General features: G+C 34.1%; 1 protein-coding gene across 5 annotated transcripts in view; it reads left to right on the forward strand.

Annotated features, from left to right (window-relative positions):
- DIAPH2 (diaphanous related formin 2) overlaps positions 1–22820 on the forward strand; it is a 984211-nt gene that overhangs the window by 421912 nt on the left and 539479 nt on the right. For all 5 annotated transcript variants that reach the window (XM_047843487.1, XM_047843489.1, XM_047843490.1 and 2 more), the window contains 2 exons: positions 5522–5623; positions 21383–21622. In XM_047843487.1, the coding sequence (XP_047699443.1) occupies positions 5522–5623; positions 21383–21622 (342 nt within the window). The remainder of the gene's footprint in view (positions 1–5521; positions 5624–21382; positions 21623–22820) is intronic.

The following is a 22820-nucleotide window of genomic DNA, read 5'->3' on the forward strand; positions in this document are numbered from 1 at the left end:
TAGGTAAAAGAGAGTAGAAGCAAATGAGTACTGGTATGTCTCTCTTCTGTCGTCTTACCCTCCTGCTTCTTCTGTTCAGGAATTGATGGGCATGAAAACATTAATGTTCAATCTTACACTACATATCTGTATATAAAGTTTAGTACATATGTAAAAAAAACAGTCAACAGCCAACATATTGGCTATGATGGCCACTTACAACATGGGATTCTAGAGGAAGGTAATTCATTAAACACTAAGTAGTATATTGGTAGTCTGTGTATTATACACATGAAAGAGAGAGTGAGTTTTATTCCAAATCTTACTTGTAAATAGAACCTACTAAGCGCTGGCAGTTATATAAGTTTGCAACTCAGCCATAAAACCACATCCAGAATCAAAATACATCTAAGCCCACTGAATGTGTTAAATATTTCATATAGCTGAACAGAAAAAGAAAAGATATGTCACCTACTGTGGAGTCTGCATTCTGAAAACGTGTTAACAGGTTACCTATAGCTAGAAGAGAAACAGAATAACATTTCACATTCTGAGCTAAAATTTTATTTTAGACTTGATTCATTCTAGTTTGCATGTTGTCATGGTTAAAATTGATATGGAAATTTAGAAGTTCAGAATTGAGATCTTTAATAATTTTAATTCTGTTCTTAATCTTTCTGGTTTAGTTGCCCTGTCGTGAAAATTATGAAGTTCACAAACTGATTTTTTTGTTTTTCATAATGTATATTTTATGAACAATCCCATTAACAGAAAAATAAAATAAAGACAATTGAGTAATTTACATGCATTGAAAATATTCTGGAAAAATGGAAATACCTTGTTATTTACTTACCTTTTCATTTCATAAAAGAAAATTATATTAATGAGGCAAAATAATGGATGTTCTTAATTTCATTTGGTTGTATATATGTTCTTATGTCAATATTGGTATTTTTTTAAGTGAAAGGACATAATATTTTAAATTTAGTCTTATTAGTTACTCAATGGATGCCATTATAGGCCTAAAATTTAATGGAAATGTAAAATTAACTAGGAAGAGGGAAAAATATAAGCAGAGTGAACAAAAGAGAACTTAAAGTGGGGCAAGATGCAGTTGTTTCCCATGGGATTTATGCTATATGTTGCCTACTGTATTTTCTTAGTGTGTATTTGTATTTATTAAGGAATATTGATCTGAAGTAATTGTCTTATTAAAAAAAATGAAGTAGTTGACTTGTGCCTTAGACGAATTTTAGTATCAGTGCAATGATGGCTTCATAGAATGAGTTAGGAAGTGTTCTGTTCCCCCCTCTTAATGTTTTTGGAAGAGATTGAAAAGGCTTGGTGTTAATTCTTTTTTACATATTTGGTGGAATTCACCAGTGAACCTAACAGGTCCTGAGCCTTTCTTTGTTGGGAAGTTTTGATTACTTACACAATCTCCTTACTTCTAACAGGTCTACCCAGATTTTCAGGTGTTTTTTTTTTTTTTTGACTCAGTCTTTGTAGTTTGTGTGTTTCAAGGAATTTGTCAATTTCTTCTAGGTTATCCAGTTTGTTGGCATACAGTTTTTCATCGCATGCTCTTAGAATCTTTTTTTATGTTTTTAAATTTTTTTAATGTTTTTATTTATTTTTGAGACAGAGAGAGACACAGCATGAGCAGGGGAGGGGCAGAGAGAGGGGGAGGCACAGAATCTGAAACAGGCTCCAGGCTCTGAGCTGTCAGCACAGAGCCCGACTCAGGGCTTGGACTCACGGAGTGTGAGATCATGACCTGAGCTGAAGTCAGATGCTCAACCGACTGAGCCATCCAGGTGCCCCAGACTCTCTTTCATTTTTATAAAATCAATAATAATGTCTCAACTGTTATTACTGATTTTAGTTATTAGAGTCTTCTGTCTTTTTTTTTCTTAGTCTAACTAAAGATTTGTCAATTTTGGAATTAACTTTTATTTTAAATAATTTTCCTCTATTGGTTTTTCATATCTATAATTAATTAATTACATTTTTGCTTATTTTAATTTATGTACTTCTTTCTTACTGCTTGCTTTGGCTTAAGTGTGCTTTTCCTCTAGTTCCTTAAAGTGTACAGTTAGGTTATTGATTTGAAACCTTTCTTCTTTTTTAATGTAGATGCTTATTACTACAAATCTTCCTTTTAGTACTGTCTTTGCTGAATTCCATAAGTTTTAGCATGTTGTTTTCATTTTCATTAATATCAAGGTATTTTCTAATTTCCCTTGTGATTTCTTCTATGACCCATTGCTTATTTGCTTATTCTGTATATTTGTGAATTTTCCACTTTTCCTTCAGTTATTTATTTCTAACAACATTTCCATTATGATCAAAAAAGATACTTTGCATGATTTAAGTCTACTAAAATTTATTAGGACTTATTGTGTGGTCTGATATGTGATATATCTTGGAGCATGTTCCATGTGCACTTAAGAAGGCACATTCTGCTGTTGTTAAGAGGAGTGTTTTGTATAGATTAGGTCTAATCAGATTATAGTGTTGTCCAAATTCTCAATTTCCTTGTTATTTTTCTTTCTTCTTGTTATATCCATTATTGAAAGTTGAATATTAAATATCCCACATATTATTTCAGAATTGCCTTTTTGTCCTTTCAATTCTGTCAATTTTTATTTCATATATTTTTTAGCTCTTGTGGAAATGTACTGTAATAATATTATCTTCTTGATGGGTTGAACATTTTATCAATATAGAATATCCTTCTTTGTCTCTTGTTACTTTTTTTTAAATTTAAGCCTATTTTGTCTGACAATAATATAGCCACCACAGTTTGGTTTTGTGTGATGTGTGGGTGTGTATGTGGTTACTATTTACATGGAATATATTTTTCTGTTCTTTTGCTTTCAACCTCTTGTGTCTTTTTATCTAAAACTGAGTCTCATGTAGACTGCATATAGATAGATATGTTTGCTTTTAAATCCAATCTTCCAAACTTTTACTTTTAATGAGAATTTAATTCAATTACTTTTAAAGTAATTATTCATAAGGAAGGGCTTAGTTCTTCCATTAAGCTGTTTTGTGTATCACATGTTTTTTATTCCTTAATTTCTCTATTATTATCTATTTTTGTATTTGTTTATTTTTGTTGCCTAGTATTTTGATTCCCATCTTTATTTTTGCGTGATTTTCTGTCACTATTAGTTCCTTTAGGGATTACAATTGATATCTTAAACTTAAGACACCCGAGTTTTAATAATACAAAATTAGTTTAAATAACATACATTGTTCCTATACATATTTATCCCTTTTATACTGTTTTTGTCACAGATTACATGGTTATACATTGTATGATCATTAATTTATATTTATAATTATTGTGTTATGCATTTGCCTTTTAACTCATATAGAAACAAGAGTTATAAACCAAAAGTACAATAACTTTTTTTTTAATGTTTACCTATGTAATTACCTTTATAATTGCTTGTTTCTTTTGTCTTTGAGTTACTGTTTAGTGTCCTTTTATTTCTGCCTGTAGGTCTTCCATTAGTATTTCTTGCAGAACAGGTTTGCTAGCAATAAATTATATTTGTTGTTGTTGTTAATTTGAGAATGTCTTAGTTTCTCCATTATTGTTTAAAAGAGGATACTTTTATTGGATACAGAATTCTTGTTTGACAGTGTTTATTTCAGGACTTAACATATGTTATTCTACTACCTTTTAGCTTCCATTGGAGAAATCAGATATTAATCTCATTGTGGGTCCCTTAAATGTGACAATTCACTTCCCTCTTGCTATTTTAAAATCACTCCTCTTTTTGATCCAAAGTGCCTCAGTGTGGACTTCTTTGAAGTCCTGCTCAGAGCTGATGTATTTGTTCATGGTTTGCTTTCGGTCATTGAACATATTTAAAATGTTTAAATGTTGATTTAATGTTTTTGACTACTAATTCCAAAATTGAGCTTCTTCAGGGATTTTTTCTGTGGTATTCTTTTATTTTTCCTGTTTAGCTTAAGGTTGCCTATTTTTTTGCATGCTTTGTCTTTTTTTGGTTTTGTTGAGAATTGGACTTTTGAGTATATTATAACTCTGGAAACTTGATTTTTCTACTCCCCACAGATGGCTGATGTTTGTTTCCTGACGGCTGTAGCTATTTGTTTGTAATTTCTCTAAACAACTGCTGCAAGCTGTATATTTTTTGGGTGTGGTTACTGGATCTTGGGTTTAATTAACTCTGCTGTCAGCCAGTGATCTGACAAAGATTTCCTTAAAATGTCTGGTTCCAAAAAGCAGGGGAAGTGTTTCTGTCTATTTAAGTCTTCTGATAGATGCCATCTGGGGAAGCTACTGCAACCAACCCAAAAGGGTTGAAATCAAGACAGGCACCTACACAGGTCCTTCAGTGAACTGCCAAACCAACCAAAATGTACCTCCTCAAATTTTGGAGAACAAGATCCCTACTGCCCACCCTGGCATCAGCCAGCCCCTCAAGGACTCAGGCACTATCTTCACGGTGGTGCTGAGGAATGGGTTTTGATATCTCTTTTGTACGTGTCATTCTCTTACCAGAGAACACCAGTGTATCCCTTCAACAAACATGTACCTTGTTGTAAGCATCCAATCAAGTTTCAGTGTTTTGAAATAGTTTATTTAAATTGCTCTTTCTAGCTTACTGATTGCTTTGGTGGTGGGCCCAATCCCTGGAGCTGACTTTTCTGCCATTTTGTGTCAACCCTACTTTCTTAAATCTTATTTTCCTGCTTTTATTCCTTGTCTGTCTTTTGAAATCCTATACAAGTCCCCAAAATGTTGGTTGCATGCTAATATAATGATAATAAGAATTATACCATAGATCAAGATAAACTAGGTTGAGAGGAATTAATCAATTTTGATTCTCTTAGGCATCTAACTTGAACATATATCAGACTCCATCACTTTTGCTTAATTCTCCATTAAAGTGGTAATGTATTATGTATGTAAATACTGGTGTAGATAATGGGAGATTTTTTTTTTACAGGCTTGGTGTACCTTTTTTTAAAATTTTTTTTAATGTGTATTTATTTTTGAGACAGAGAGAGACAGAGCATGAATGGGGGAGGGTCAGAGAGAGGGAGACACAGAATCTGAAACAGGCTCCAGGCTCTGAGCTGTCATCACAGAGCCAACGCGGGGCTCGAACTCATGGACTTTGAGATCATGACCTGAGCTGAAGTCGGCCGCTTAACCGACTGAGCCACCCAGGCGCCCCTTGGTGTGCTTTATAAGGTTAAAGATTATTCCAAATTTTGCCAATTATGAAGAGTACGGTTGACTTCTGTTATTATTGTACATGCATTAATTCAGCATAGTATTTTTCTGTTTTCCATATGAATTGACTAATGGAAAATAAAGCTCAAAAATTATGCTATATATTTAAGGCACGGTATGTTAGTCAGTTTTTCAATGTCATTTATTTCCATTTGATCTTAGCAAAAAATAAATTTACTTTCCTAATCACTTTTTAGAGTTGTTGATGCAAATTTACTAGCCCTGGTAGTATTAAGTTTTTATACTTTTCTTTTGTTTTAGAACCTTGTAAAACATCTTCCTGAGCAGAAAGTACTCTGTGAATTAGCACAGCTGAGGAATGAGTATCATGACCTCAGTGAGCCTGAACAGTTTGGAGTTGTGGTATGTATCTAGCATAAGGGCCCACAAACTCAACTGGGGTGTAACACTTGTCAGAAATAATGAAAAGGACATTTCAATTGTTGATTTTTTTCAAACTATACAACTACATAATTTAATATAACATTGGCTGTCAGAAAAAAAAATATTATTTATCATGGTATTGAAACATAAAGAAATTTCTATTTCTATTTTACAGAATACTTCAAGATATCTCCTGGGAGCTCTTCCATACTAGTGCTGATATTTAATTCTATTAATACATGAAAAGTAGTATATTTATTGTATTGGCTATTTTTTTCTTTTATTTAGACCTTGATGTTAGAGTTTGCCCCCCTTCCAAATTTAGGCTAAATGAAAGAGTAGTAACTAGATAAATAACAATATTCTAAAAACTTTTTTTGTGGCATGAACTGTGTCAGAGAAAGCACAGAATTTTCAGATTTCCTCTGGAGTGTTATTAATTAAGTGAAAGCTTTAAATAAACTGTTTTGGGAAGAAAATTCTCATAAAAATATCGTGCTTTAATATGTTTAAATCATTATTGGAATGAGTTGTTTCCTCACCCCCTCTTCATTTTAAGGGGTACAAAGGATGACTATATATAAATTATGTATTACAGAATATAGTTACATGTTTTAGTCATTCTCCAAACCTGCTATTGAAATAATGGGCAAAGCAAAAATGGGAAAGAGGAGATGGTGATTTATTTAATTTCTTGGAGGAAAAGCTATTTTTAACTTCCATATTCAATACAAGTTGGTTTACTTTATGGAGAAGCAGCTGTATTATGTATTATGGCTCCCTGACAATTTCCCATATGAATACTAAGACTCAAAATTAACATTGGAACTAGTAGTCAAATACGGTCCTTCATCAAATATTTTATTACCTTTTTAATAGTAATATATTTTAATTGATATGATTTGGTACTTTGCAATTTAAAACTCTTGATTAAAGTCAAAATGTGATAGGGCAGAGAGCATTCCTTTTGAACATGTGCAATAAATTCTTGCCCACATTTAGAGCTTATTAATTCTCAGATATGGCATTGCAAATACTGCTATGGGAAGATTCTGTCAAATCCCTGAAAATAAAATCAGGAGTGTATATTTGGGATGAGATAGACATAAGGTAAAGTACCTGAGGAAGATATTTTTCTATTTTTTGAATTATGCAAATTATTCCAGTTGAACTGGCTAGATATTACTGATTAAATCACAGAGCTTTAGTGCAATATTAAATAATAAAATTTTCTAGACCAAAGTCCACATTTGAAACCGAAGGTGCTTGAATTCATAGTATAATTGAAGCAGAGCTATATACTATCTGAGAATTCAGCTGTGCCATGATGGTTATGAGTTTTACAGTAGGTCCACTAAACAGTTTTTCTGAGGCCATTTTTTTTTTCCTGAATGCAGTTTATCTTGGAAGATGTATTAGTTTTTCAAGCAAGTCCTTCAAGAGGAATATCCTTGGTGCCACACTGAGGAAATTAAGTTTGGGGACATAAAAAGCAATATACCTTCTGAATTAAATGCAAAATAGAAAATGGAAGAGATTTCTTGTTTATGCACATAACCATAAATAATTCCAGGGCTGTGTACATGAAGTAACCTGGTCCCCATATTTAACTCTCTCATCCTTAGTTACATGCCTGTAGGGAGAAAAAAGTCAAGGACATTACAAAGTAATTAATGCTACATAAATTACCCAAGGTAGTATCCATCAGGTTTTGCCAAATAAAGTTTAGATAATCTCCTATCTAGGAAAATATTTTTGAAATAATGATAGGCCTTAGTCTTTTGAGCACCAGCTATTATTGTTGCCATTATTGTTTATAGAAACAGAATGTATTGGGATGCTTATAATATCTTGTATACAATAGGCAGTAAATTTTATTGAATTGAATTATATGATGATTATTGAACTCAAGTATGAGGCCGAGATTAAAAAGAGCATATTTTAAGTCTGTAAAAGCAAAACTTATGTTAAAACATATTTCTCCAAGTCAATGCTAAAACTAAATTAACTTCTTTGTGAATACACCCAAATACTTTTTAATCCTCAAAATATATTGACAGCCTACATTTAGGAAAGCTTCTCAAGTGTAGAATCATCTGCACTAATGGGAGAGTCTCCAAACTGGTTGTCTTGCTTCTCTGCTAACTCCCCCATCAACAATTAGTGTAGTCTACTTAAAATCTATATCTGACATGTGATTTCTGTGTCCAAAACTTTCAGTGTCTCCCAGAATTTACAGAATAAAATCTGATCTCCTTAGTATTCTCATTCTGCTCGTAACTCTGTGTCTTTATATCCTGTTCTCTTTGGTGAACTGAGTGAATTGGTGTCTTTATGACATTTTAGCTTTTACCGCAGCAGGATTCTCACTGCCATTTCAGCAGTTATTTTACTTGTTCCTATTCAGTGACCTTTCATTTTTCTATAGTGGCTATATCATATCTTACCTGCTCTTCTTAAGTCTTCTAACCTCCCCCTACTCTTTCTTTTCACTTACTACCAACCGTCTAATCTTTTACACACCAGAGTAAAAGGAAAGCACTTAGGCTTCAGAACCTCCAATATCTCTTCTTCCTATGAAGCTATCTCTAGCCATATCTTTTATTAACATATTGTCTGTCAAACCTCAGAAAAAGGGATAGCTTATTATTATAACTAATTTGTTGTTGCTCTTCTTATTTACAGAAACAATGCATTAAGGAGCTACTGTGTCTGATACTATGTTAAGCATTTTTATATTCACCATCTTATGTATTATTTGTATCTATGAAGTTTGCACTTTTATTAGCTCCATATTATGAATGAGGAAACCCAGGTGAAGGAAGGCTAGGGACTTTGTCCCAAGGTTACATAGCAAGTACTAGATGCATAATTCAAACCCAGGCAGTCTGATATAGACAGTGCTTTTATTCATTTTTATTTTAAAATTTTATTTATTTTTATATAGATATATTTTTATTTGAATTTTAGTTACTTAGAATACAGTGCGATATTAGTTTCAGGAGTAGAATTCAGTGATTCATCACTTACTTACAACACCCAGTGCTCCTCCCAACAAGTGCCCTCCTTACTACCCATCTAGCCCATCTCCAACCCACCTCCCTCCCATCAACCCTCAGTTTGTTCCATATCATAAGAGTCTCTTGTGGTTTATTTCCTTCTCTTTTCTCCCCCAACCCACTTTCCATATGTGCATTTGTTTTGTTTCTAAAATTCCACATATGAGTGAAATCATATGGTATTTGTCTTTCTCTGATTTATTTTGCTTAGAATAATACATTCTAGCTCCATCTGTGTCATTGCAAATGTCAAGATTTCATTCGTTTTGATGGCTGAATGATATTTCACTGTATATATTTATTTTATTGAAGAATAGTTGACATACAATATTGTATTAGTTTCAGGTGTACAAGATAGTGCTTCAATATTTATATAAGTTACAAAATGGTCACCACAGTAAGTCTAGTTACCATCTCTCACTATGCCAAATTGTTACAATATTATTGACTATATTCCTTATGCTGTATATTACTTCCCAATGTCTTATTTATTTCATAACTGGAAGATTGTACCTTTTAATCCCCTTCAGCTATTTCATCTATCCCTCCACCACCCTCCCCTCTGGCAAGTACCAGTTTGTATTCTATATATTTGAGTCTGTTATTGTTTTGTTTTTTGTTGTTGTTGTTCATTTGTGGCTTTTCTTAGAATCCATGTATAAGTGAAATCATACAGGATTTCATTTAATATAACATTTCATTTCATTCATACTTATTTCATTTAGTATAACATCCTCAAGATCCATCCATGTTGTTGCAAATGACAGGATTTCAGAGTAATATTACATTACATACGTAACACACATCACCACCACCACCACCACACCTTTATCTATTAATTCACTGATGTACATTTAGGTTCCTTCCATATCCTGGATATTATAAATACTGCTGTGATGAACATAAGGGTGCATATCTTTTCAAATTGGTGTTTTTGTTTCCTCCTGATAAATAGTACTTTTAACTGCTATACTGTTCTATTGTGTGTGTGTGTGTGTGTGTGTGTGTGAGAGAGAGAGAGAGAGAGAGAGAGAGAGAGAGAGAGATGCTCTACTATATGCTAATTTACTTGTCTGTGTTTTGAGCATTATTGTCTCTTGCCTGCTTTAGAGTTCTGTTTTTATTATATCTTCAGTTTCTCATTCTGCAGTTTGACTTCCTCTTCAGAAAAAATAAAACTTAAGTCCCTCACTTCCTAAAACTGAATAAACTGATAGCTGGATAGATGAATGAGTGAAAATCATTTCTTGACCCTGAGATCCCTGATAGCTGCTGCTCTGTCTCCATTTCCTATCATCTGTTTTTTTTTTCAAAGATTAGTTTCCTTTTCCTCTACTTCATTGCTTCTCATGTACTATTCAACAAACAACAATCAGAATTCTGCCTTGAACAATGCGTTGAAAATTACCTAAGAGAGGTCATTAATTACCTCCTAATTGAATCTAGAATATACATCTGATCTACTCTTCATCTGTGTCATTACCACCTTAGCCCCAAGCCAGCATCATCATTCTCTTTAACAGTTATGATATACTTTTAGCTTCTTGTCCCCACTCATGCTTTTGCCTTTCTCCAAGTTAATCTCAGTGCAGCTCTCAAATGTGGCATTTCTAGAGTTTTTTGTATTGCATCATATAATTTATCTGATTAAACCATCAGTGCTGTTGTGTGGCACTAAGGCTACAATATAAACTCCTCACCAGGATTTACCACCTCTCTCACTTTTATCTCCTGTTGCTTGGCTTCTTGCTCATGTTCCCTCAGCCACACTGTATTTTATTTTTCACTTTTTTGAATTTACCATGCTCTTTCCTGCCTCTGGCAGGAGATTACACATGCTGCCTCCTCTTACACTCACTTGCTGCCTGCCTCTTTCCTGCTTATTCTTCCAGTCTCGGCTTAAAGTTCATTTTGCCAGTGATGCCTTCACTTACCTATCAGTCAAAATTAGTCTTCCTATTAAAATCCCTCAGAGCGCTATTTTTCCTTTATCTTTCTAGAAGTTATCATGGTTTGTAGTTATTTGTAAGGTTGTTTATTTAACATCTGTAAATCCCCGCTAGATTGCAACTTTTTCAAGTGCATGCATCATGCTGATTTTATTCACATAGTATACACTTAACATATAGCTGCTGAATGTATTAACTCGAATGCAAAATCAAGCAAAATCAAGCGGGCTCTTTTTAGTCCTGATTCTGTATCCATATGGTACTGGGTAACATGGAAGGATTTAACCTCCTTATTGAAAACTTTTCTTTATTTACCTTCTCTAACAATAAATACTCTTTCCTGATTTCATCCCTATGACCACTGCCAGTGCCCTGTGGAGTTTCCATTATCATATAATTTCTTGGATAAAAAAAAAAAAAACAAATCTCATCAGTTAGGAATAATCATATGTTAGAAGTGAGATCATTCCTGTAAGATTCATTAAAATCACCATCATCAAAAAACAATCAAATTGGCAAACCTGGGGAAAAACATGGCTTTGACTTTTTGAAAGAAATAAATTTATCTGAGACAGTGACTGGGCTGCTAAGCTTTCTCTAAACTTTTTAGGTCTTTTTAGCAGCCACATCTTTGGGCTTGCTTGTATTCATATTTAATAAGCTAAGAAGAAACAAATAAAAGGGGAAACAGAAAAAAGAAACTAATAATAAAATTCACTGACCTTTTCCTCTGTATAGAGGCAGACCACCTGTTAAGAGGGATGTTCTAGTCCCCACACCTATGATCAATAATTCTTTTCTTTACTGGGGGTAGATTGTCTGCATAGCTTCCCACTGATTTGTCCTCCAACCTGCCTCCCACAGAACTGAATTGAGTACATTGTTGTAATTATGTGCTGTACTTTTACTGGGGGAAAAACATATATCTTTGAAAGCTTTGCCAGTTAGAACCCCAGCAGGAGCTTTTAGATTCTTTAGAAAGTGTATGCAGCTCAGCTGTTCTCAAACCTCAGAGCTGTGGAAATTCCCACTTGTTTTGCAGTGAGGATGGAGACCTATACTGTGTGTCTATTAAACTAACACATCTTCTGAAAAAGAAGACAATAATTAGTTCTTTTAGTAATCACTACTTTGTTTTTCTGAGTTCAAAATTACCCATATTTTTTTTCAATTAAAAACATTCTAAAGCTGTAATCTAACAAAAATGTTGGCTAGCCTTGTGCATCAAAACATTTATAAGAAAAACACAGATTATGTGATATTGCTGGCAGTACATTTATCTTTTTTTTGTTTACACAAATACATAAAGGTGTAAGGAGTAGATTTATACCTATAGCTGGAAGTACAACTATGAAGTAAGTGTGCTTTTTAATTTTTTAAAGCCTCATAAGAGCTTATGAGCTCTATTGAAGTTAGCTTAACCAGGTGAAAAGGAAATTTTTAAAGGCTTTTTTTTCTCTCCCAAATATCATCAAAGGCAATTAATTTTGATGGAAAAGTGTAGCTCTTCTATTCCATTAATGCTAAGCCATTATTCAAGTTTGCATATTCATTGGAAAAAAAACATTTTTATTTAATCTGCTTTCATTCAGTGTGTTCACTGTTTTCATATGTAATGCCCTGATTGTTTCTATTTTCATTCTTTTTGTAAATATGAATGCTAGCTCTTACTTTCTGAGGTGTATTAATTTTATTGAAGGAAAAAGCTGGCTTAATAACTTTGAGATCAAGACAAAGAATACTTGCCACAACTCATTCTCAAATCCATGTGTTCATATTCTTGTTCATTTCATTGACTTCTCATAATAGTTCATTTTGTGGCAGGATTGCTTACTTACATCGGATTTTGCAATAAAATAAAATAAATAAAATAAAATAAAATAAAATAAAATAAAATAAAATAAAAAGTAAAATAAAACAACCTGAAAACTGAACATTCAGATTAGGTCTATGAATGTCAGTCAATTTTGCTATTGATTTCTTTTCATTAAATTTTAAAAATCAGAAGTTAACTCTTTTCCTCCCTCTGTATATCAGTAATCTCTAATACAACAGCATAGCACAACAGTCATTTTGATGGCCATTCTTGGCCTCAAACAGTTGTTTTCAGAAGGATGTTTTGAAATGGTCTCAAACTCTTGAGTTTACAGTGTCTTTTGGGGTGGACATTGTTACTATGTTTTGTTTCAGACTAAAGAATAGATGTTTGTTGATGCATAATTTCCATCTATCACTATTTTGGGGAAAGTGTTCTCTATCAGTATATCATTGTTTTTTGATATAGAGTTAGTATTTTTTAATTTTTTATTTGACATATAGTTAACATGTCATATTAGTTTCAGGTGTGCGATGTAGTGATTTGGCAGCTCTTTTATATTATGCGACATTACATTTTTCCAAAGCCTGATGTTATAGACTATGGTTCTTATCTCTCCTTACATCTAATATAGAAACATTTGCCATTGGCTTCATTTAGTAGGTGCACTTGTATTGATTATTTTGTCTGGTCTAGGTATAAAACATACTGCAGAAAGTACAGTAATAAGCAGGAGAGATCCTGTTCTTGAGGACATTGTTGGCTAAAAGAAGATAAGAAAATTGCTTCATAGAGAATCACAGATGTCCTTGCTGTATTTCCATACATTGAGGCAGAGTTCTGCTCAGTCATTGAATCTAGATTTCACACCTTTTATAAGCAGTTATGTCTGCTGTTTAACTTAATATACCCTTCTTTAATTTGACTTCATTATTATAACCTTCATTATAGTTACTGATACAAATTATTCTGTATATGCTATGTGTGGTAAGTCCTAATAGTATTTAATTACTTGTGAAAAACACATTGTAACAAAGTATATTTGTTACAAATATATATGATAGGTCTAATGAATTCTTAATATTATATTTTTAAGAGACTACAAGATCAATTATGTTTGCATGCGATGGTCATTGAAGGTGTGTTTCTTAACAGTGCAAAAAGAAAGATAAATAACCTTAAAGGTGGGCAACATGTGGGAGCAGGAGCAGCATGTGGTTATCTCCTCCTCCTTCACACATGACTTTTACATTTGTGCCTTTTTTCTTTCTCTTTGGATTCTTTTTAATTTTTCTAGTGTTTATTTATTTTTGAGAGAGAGAAAAAGAGAGAGACAGAGAGAAAAAGAGCCAGCAGTGGAGGGGCAGAGAGAGAGGGAGACACAGAATCCAAAGCAGGCTCTAGGCTCTGAGCTGTCAGCACAGAGCCGGACGTGGGACTTGAACCCATGAACTGTGAGATCATGACCTGAGCCAAAGTTGGACGCTTAACCATTTGAGCCATTTAGGCACCCCTCTCTCTGGATTTCTACAGTAGTTTGGCAGTAGATTGATATTCACCATCTGCCTAGGTGGCAGAGTGTGTGAAATTTAAATCATATAAACAAAACTATCTCTTGAGTCTTTGGGGAAATAACCCACTTGTAGCTGCTCTCACTAAAGCTGTCAGTGCATTGTTTTAAATATAGCACAGATAAGCTAAAGGAATGGTAGCTGCTTGATGTGATTTGATAGACAAGTACCTCATAACAAAATAAATCCCCTATATAATACAACACCATGGTCAACATCCCACAGTACTTCAAGGAATGCATTATAAAACAAAGAATGTCGACTAAAATGCTGCCAGGGATCACAACTGAACACAAACATGCATTTCAGTCGAGTTTGTGTTTTTAGTTATATCACTTAGGTGCACTTAAGTGCCTTTTTGAGACATGAGCCTTTTAATAGTTGTATCTGTGGCTGGGGATGTTGCTCTGCGCTTCCTATTATTTCTAAGCTTAGTTATCCAACATATTCCCTTATATACCCAGATCCTATAATAGAGATTCAACTCTTGTCTATCAGTGTACCCTGGTCTGATTGTAAAAATTAACACTTCTGATTATAGAAAATTCTGTTCATATGATCAATGAATACTGATTCGTGGCCACTGTAAAGAGATTAATATAGCATTGCCTCCTCCATGGTCTCCCGATTTTACATTAACACATTTTCAATGATAACATTTATAATAGTAAATATATATTATGCATTAAAACTGGCTGAAGGGAGCACAACACAATATTTACAGTGTGTTCAATAGATAGTGAATGCTGTTTCTCACCAAGCCCTGAAAATACATTCCTTAATTGTGAATGAGAGAAACTTTCCCTCAGGTTTGGTAGAACAATCCATGGCCATGGTTTCTTTTTGGGTATTTCTGAAAATGAAGAAAGAGGATAATAACAACAATAGCTATTGTTTTACTTTGTGTCAGCTACTATGAGAGGAGAGTTACACATAGCATCTTATTTAAGTCTGACTGCAACTTGCATGGGTTAATTAAGGAATGAATTTTACTAATGGGGAAATGAAGTCTAACAAACATTAGGTAACTTATACTAGGTCATAAATTAGAAAGTAGTAGAACTGTAGTTCAAGTCCAGGTCTGTGTAACTCAAAATCCCTATTTCTTTCACTGCAACTTGCATTATAAGTCTGGAGAATGCAGGGAATGGTTTCTCTCACTCTCTGAGAATTAGGGGAAAATTTCTGTCAGATCTACTCTTCAAAATATTTATTCAGGGCTCTGCATTTGGGCCCCATATCAGATTGAGCCTGGGCAGTATTGTTGGGATGTCCCATATGGTAGCAAATTACTTTATGTGGGAGGTAGGGTACCCTCCTCTTTACCCATATAACTCTATTATGATACATTTTAATCCTCACCCTAATCCAGCACTTTGCTGATTTCGGAGTTCCTATTTATATGAATGAATTCATTCACTCTTTTTATAGTTATTGTCCTAAGCCATCTGTCATATTTATCACCTTCTATGCCCTAACCTATGTTGTAGATGGTAAGTGAATGAGGAAATTTTGTCAAATCCAAGGGCAACTCTGACCTCTTGCAACGTGCAACCTCTTCCCAAATCAGGGTGAATGATGATGGGTTATATCCAGTAAGAACAGTTCAACAAAGCTAATTCCCTAGCATTTCTGTTTGATATCTTAGCTGGAGAACTATTGTGGGGACAGTGAAATATTATAATTATCTGTTAAGTTTGTTCAGTAGACAATCTGGCTGTCCTACTTGCGAGATCTGAAAAATGGCTAGGCAGTTAAGAACTACTTTTAAATATTTAAATGTCTAATATATGCAAGACCCTGAGCTAGGTGCTACACAAGGTGCAGTCTTTGACTCTTCTCTCTATGTACTCACCTTATCAAAACCTTGCTTCCTATAGCATCTGTTTGGATAACTCCCCAAATCTGCCAACTCTAACATTTACTTCCTCCTAAACTTAAAGGCTGAATTTCCAAAAGCTACCAGATATAATAATAATACCTAAAACTCAAAATGTCAACAAAGCACTATTAGTTTCCAATTATACAGGTGTCATTTTACCATTTATATTAGGATCTGTAGGACAGGGAAAGGCTGGAGGGATCAGAGAGCACATTTAAATAGTCTATTTTAATAATTCAACAATGAAGTACATAAAACTTAAGCCTGAATGACGAAAACGGAAAATATGAGACAATTATAAGAAACTACTCAAGTTAAAATCTAGTCAAAGAATGATATTAAATTACATTATGTTTACTACAATGTGATGATCATCCCAAAATTTGGAAGCTTAGTAATGGAAAGCTAGTAGTGCCTTTGTTAGTAGTAAGATATACTATTTGATGTCTGAGAGGATAGTGAACCAAGTTCACTTAGATATATATATATATATATATATATATATATATATAGTACCATATATATATATATATATATACACATATACATATATGGTACCTTAGATATATATATATATATATATATATATATATATATATATATCTCACATGGTAAGTATAAGACATACTAGCAAATCAGAAGTTTCCAATATAGCTTAAAACTCATAACACAGTCACTTGATAACTATAGTTAGTGATAGAACTAGCATATGATTCTAGATGGGTAAACTAGATATAGTTTATAGATATATCTATAGATATAGATATATATATATAGATATAGACAGCCAAGTGATATTTTTATTTGTGGATTAGCACCCTTTACTCCACCTTTCCACAAGTCTAGAAGCAGAGTGAAATATAAGGAAGTAATATTTATGGATCATTTATTTGGCTACTATCTAATTATCAAAAGAAGACTGATCCAGGAATTTCCCATGCCTCATAGATGAAGAAACTGAAGAGTGGAGAAATTAGGTAGATTAGTTTCACAGGGTGAGAAAATGTGAAAGTTTCTAGATTCTATCTTTAACTGAATTTGCTACTAAGATGCACCTTACCTGCACCAAACACTGCCTCAATCCCTGATTAGCTTGCTGTAGTATAGGCAGCAGAAGATCAGGGGAAACACTTTCATCTGAAACAAAGCAACAGACCAAACATTAAACTGCAGCAAACCAGCATCTCCTTCTGCCTTCATTAATGCCAACCGTGTTCTACCTCACAACGGACTTAAAACCTTGGAATCATCTTTGACAATCTTCTCTCATAACTAATGCTAAATCCTATTGCTTCTTCCTTAATTCCATCTCTCATATCCATTGCTTCTTTCCCCTTCCTACTGTCAACATTGTAGCTCACTACCTGTTTCTTAGGCCATTTTGAAGAGAGAGTACTAATGCTCTCTCTGTTACTAACCTCTCCTTCAACCAATCATACACACTGTTCCCAATGTGATTTCAAGAGGCATTGTGGTGTAATAGTTGAGAGTTTGGGTTATGTGACCTGAATGCCTGAGTTCAAATCTCCAGCTCTTTAACATACAACTTGACTTTGCACAAATCACTGAGTATTTCTGTGCCTCACTTTCCTAATCTAGTACTAATAACTTTTCCTAGGATCGTTTTGAGACCAAATCAGTTAAAACATATTTATAATACATATGCAGAAAAATGTCTGGCACAAGGCACTTAACACATGTTAATCACTGTTATTGTTACTATTATTATGAAATTGCACTTTTGGTCACATTATTTCAACGTTTATTTATTTTTGGGACAGAGCGAGCTAGAGCATGAACGGGGGAGGGGCAGAGAGAGGGAGACACAGAATCGGAAACGGGCTCCAGGCTCTGAGCCAGCAGCCCAGAGCCTGACGCGGGGCTCGAACTCACGGACCGCGAGATCGTGACCTGGCTGAAGTCGGACGCTTAACCGACTGCGCCACCCAGGCGCCCCATGGTCACATTATTTCAGTTAGAGGTGGTACTAAAAAATTAAATATTAAAAAAATGATTGAATCCATGTTCTCTTGATTTGTAGACCAAAACTGAAATGTAAACCCTGGAAAGGATAAAAATATGAATGAAGACAAGTAGTAGTAGAACTGAAATAAAATTAAAAAACCCATGTAAGCCTAAGGTTTAAATCACTGGTTGATCTGGGACCAATGCCACCCTGGTGAGCTGGGTTCCTATAAGCCCTACAAAGCATGGCCAAAGGGCATGTACATAATGACTAGTACCTGATCACAGTAGCTCTAGGGCATTTTTAACCATCAGAGAGACTGAAAAACTACTTCCTAAATATATAAAATGATAGAAACGTGTGTGTGCAAATGCTTGTCAGTTACCAATGAAAGGAAAGGAAAAATAAAGTGGGGAGGGATTTAGAGAGAGTAGTGGAGGCATAAAGAAAGGCAGAAAGTCATAGAAACTTAGGTTCCCACACAAACGTACACCAAGAGATTTGTGCATTCATGGTGATAGAGACTTTGATATGGTTAGCTTCCGATTTCATGGCCTTTACATGGACTCATTGGGTACTTTGGTCCACATTTTGCCCCTAGGTATGTACCTCATATATTCCTAAGTATAAATCTTTTCTCACACCATTGTTTCTACACCCTTTTGGCTACAGTTTTTGCACTCACTCTCACTCTCTCTTTTTCTCTTTCTCTCTCTCTGTCTCTTTTTTTCTATCCATTTGTGTCACCTCTACTGTGAAGTTTTCATTAAACATTGTAGTCCTAAGAGATTAAGTCAGAAAACTCTCTAGCACTTAATTTCTGTTTACCCATCTAGAATCATATGCTAGTTCTATCACTAACTATAGTTATCAAGTGACTGTGTTATGAGTTTTAAGCTATATTGGAAACTTCTGATTTGCTAGTATGTCTTATACTTACCATGTGAGTGCTGAAGAAACTGTAGGATGGTTTGTATAATATTACCCTGGTCACATAAAAAAAAAAGAACTATTGATAAGTAATAAGATCTACATAAATATAGTAACAGGTGGATATTCCCCACATACTTTTATAAGTCTACCTATAAAAAGCATGAGAGCATATAATGGGGTAAGAAGAAGGCCAAATTAATTTTTGGGGACACATATACCCATGGTTAATGGGCAAGTTCATTTCAAAAGGCAACCAACAGAATGCAAAAAGATATTTGCAAATGAAATATCAGACAAAGGGCTAGTATCCAAAATCTATAAAGAACTCACCAAACTCCACACCCAAAAAACAATACAGTGAAGAAATGGGCAGAAAATATGAATAGACACTTCTCTAAAGAAGACATCCAGATGGCCAACAGGCACATGAAAACATGCTCAACGTCACTCCTCATCAGGGTAATACAAATCAAAACCACACTCAGATATCCCTTCACACCAGTCAGAATGGCTAAAATGAATAAATCAGGAAACTATAGATGCTGGCGAGGATGTGGAGAAACGGGAACCGTCTTGCACTGTTGGTGGCAATGCAAATTGGTGCAGCCACTCTGGAAAACAGTGTGGAGGTTCCTCACAAAATTAAAAATAGATCTACCCTATGACCCAGCAATAGCACTGCTAGGAATTTACCCAAGAGATACAAGAGTGCTGCTGCATAGGGGCACTTGTACCTCAATGTTTATTGCAGCACTTTCAACAATAGCCAAATTATGGAAAGAACCTAAATGTCCATCAACTGATGAATGTATAAAGAAGTTGTGGTTTATATACACAATGGAATACTACTTGGCAATAAGAAAGAATGAATTGTGGCCTTTTGTAGCAACGTAGATAGAACTGGAGATTGTTATGCTAAGTGAAATAAGTCATACAGAGAACGACAGATACCATATGTTTTCACTCTTATGTGGATCCTGTGAAACTTAGCAAAAGACCGTGGGGGAGGGGAAGGAAAAAAAAGAGAGGGAGGGAGCCAAACCAGAAGAGACTCTTAAAAACTGAGAACAAACTGAGGGTTGATGGGGGGTGAGAGGGAGGGGAAAGTGAGTGATGGGCACTGAGGAGGGCACCTGTTGGGATGAGCACTGGGTGTTGTATGGAAGCCAATTTGACAATAAATTTCGTATTTAATTTTTTTTAATTAAAAAAAAGAAAAATTATGAACTATGCCTTGCTTCCATATTAAAGTAGATATGATCTATTCAACAGCTCATTTGCTTCTTTGGAAGGGTACTTTGTGGCTTAAGGACTTTTATGTTGTCAAATTCTTTTTATCTTATCTACAAGATATTTCAGTGCCTACTCTGTGCCTAACATTTATATTCAAGAAATTAAACTATATGTGCCAAAAATAAATATAATTAGAACTTTTAATAATTTCTTTTCATTGTTGGTGTTCTTGTGTTGTTCATATGTGTCTATCCCCATCTCCACCTCTGTCTCAGAATTTATTTGGTGAATGAAAGCTATTAAAATGACTTGGAGCTATAGGAAATTAACGACCAAAAGAAATTATTATCATAGGAGCTATACCAAAGGGAATAGAGAACATGCACGATAACTATGAAATAAGTAATTAAAACCTAAGTTGAACTGTTTTGAAGAAAACCATTATGGAATTTTTGAATAATGTACTTAAAAGTAAGTTGATGTGATTTTACCATAACCTAATTATATAGCATGAACATTTTGTCAAGTAGAAGAAATTCTTTAGAGCATATATAAATATTTAATATATTTGGTGAATAGAAATCATAGGTTTAAAATTATTAAATGTTCAATCAGACCTAGTCTTCTGATTTCAAACAGCATAGTAATAGATAATTTCTTGGAAAATGTGGTTCACTTACATTTTCTGTCATCATACACGTCTTTTATCTGTGGCCACACTATTCACTCAAGCTCAATTTCATGTTTGTAAATTTTCATAGTTCACCTCAGGGACAAATTTTTGGCAGTTTAAATGCTATTGATTACTTATGATTATGGAATTAACAAACAGCAAATGTTTAGCTTCAATAATATTTTCTTACTGTTATAAGGATGATTTGTTTAAAACTGAACAACTAACTTTTTAAAATTTTTTTATTACAATATTCCTTTGGGGGGGCACCTGGGTGGCTCAGTCGGTTAAGCGTCCGACTTCGGCTCAGGTCATGATTTCACAGTCCGTGAGTTCGTGCCCCGCATCAGGCTCTGTGCTGACAGCTCAGAGCCTGGAGCCTGCTTCAGATTCTGTGTCTCCCTCTCTCTCTGACTCTCCCCTTTTCATGCTCTGTCTCTCTCTGTCTCAAAAATAAATAAACGTTAAAAAAATTAAAAATAAATAAAATATTCCTTTGGAATTTCTAAAACAAACCAAAACAATGTTTTTTAAGACCCAGAGAAAATTCATTTTATGCAGAAATTTTACAGTACAGTCTATAAAGTTATCTCTATTGGAGAGTGAAATAACAGGCTGTATATATATGTTCTTATAGAGCATTTCTTATCTTACAGATGAGCTCAGTGAAAATGTTGCAGCCTCGTCTCAATAGCATTCTATTCAAGCTCACGTTTGAAGAACATGTAAACAACATCAAACCAAGCATCATAGCAGTAACTCTTGCCTGTGAAGAACTGAAGAAAAGTGAAAGCTTTAACAAACTTTTAGAGTTAGTTCTTTTGGTTGGAAACTACATGAACTCAGGCTCGAGAAATGCCCAGTCTTTGGGTTTTAAGATCAACTTCCTTTGTAAGGTAAGATAACATTTAAAGGTAAGATACAATATTAATTTCATCTGTGAGAAGGGTCACTCTAAATAGAAAGGTACACAAGCCAAAAAAAAAAGTACGCTTTAAAAGAGTGAATGTTATGGTAAGTGAATTATATTTCAATTAAAACATATATATATATATATATATATATATGTGTGTGTGTATATATATATATATATATATATATATATAAAATTTTAGTGCAGTAAAGTCTCAAAGATATTGCATATACTTTTGTAGTATAGTACTAAACTTTCTCATCAGATCTTACTGGAGTTTGTAAGTAAAAAAAAAATTTGCTTTTTATAAAGTAGTTGCAATCTTGTATTTCATTCCCCTTGTACTTATTTTATGTCTCTCCAAAAGGTATTTGAGGAGCTAAATGTAATGAGGTAAATAGCCAGAAACTTCTTTTTAAGTATGCTTTGCTTATTCTAGTCTAAGCTAACAAAACTCTTTTTTTTTTAATTTTTTTTTCAACGTTTATTTATTTTTGGGACAGAGAGAGACAGAGCATGAACAGGGGAGGGGCAGAGAGAGAGGGAGACACAGAATTGGAAACAGGCTCCAGGCTCTGAGCCATCAGCCCAGAGCCTGACGCGGGGCTCGAACTCAGGGACCGCGAGATCGTGACCTGGCTGAAGTCGGATGCTTAACCGACTGCGCCACCCAGGCGCCCCCAAAACTCTTTATTGTTGACCAGTGTTGTGTTAGTTAAGTTTATATTAGGTGTAGTCCATTAACTAAAACTTGAAAGAAAATCAAGTGGCAATCATCTTATTGTTTTGATCAATAATAATGATTGACCAAGTCATTTCATTGTATTATTTTTGAGATTTTAATTCTTGTGAGAAGTACAGAAATAGAGAAACCCAGAGGTGATTGTATATGCTCATTTCTAGGCTAAAGTGAACCACTTTATTCAAGAGAAAGATCTGTCTGTTATAAAGAGAAAGATGAATAGACTCTGAGGTAAAGACCTGTGAGAAAGCTAGAGAGAAAAATAAATCTGAAAACAAGCAATCCCTCTTTCACATCTCACCATGCTTCCACTTTGTTTTCTTCTCACATCTTAAAACACTGCAGAACTTTAGTTAGTTCTTGATGTAGCTTATAACAAGAATCCCGAATGTAAGAGTGGATATAAATTTCTTTTCTATTCATGCATTAGATAGATGTA

Source organism: Prionailurus viverrinus, chromosome X (genome assembly GCF_022837055.1).
Source record: "Prionailurus viverrinus isolate Anna chromosome X, UM_Priviv_1.0, whole genome shotgun sequence".
NCBI classification, from domain to species: Eukaryota; Metazoa; Chordata; class Mammalia; order Carnivora; family Felidae; genus Prionailurus; species Prionailurus viverrinus.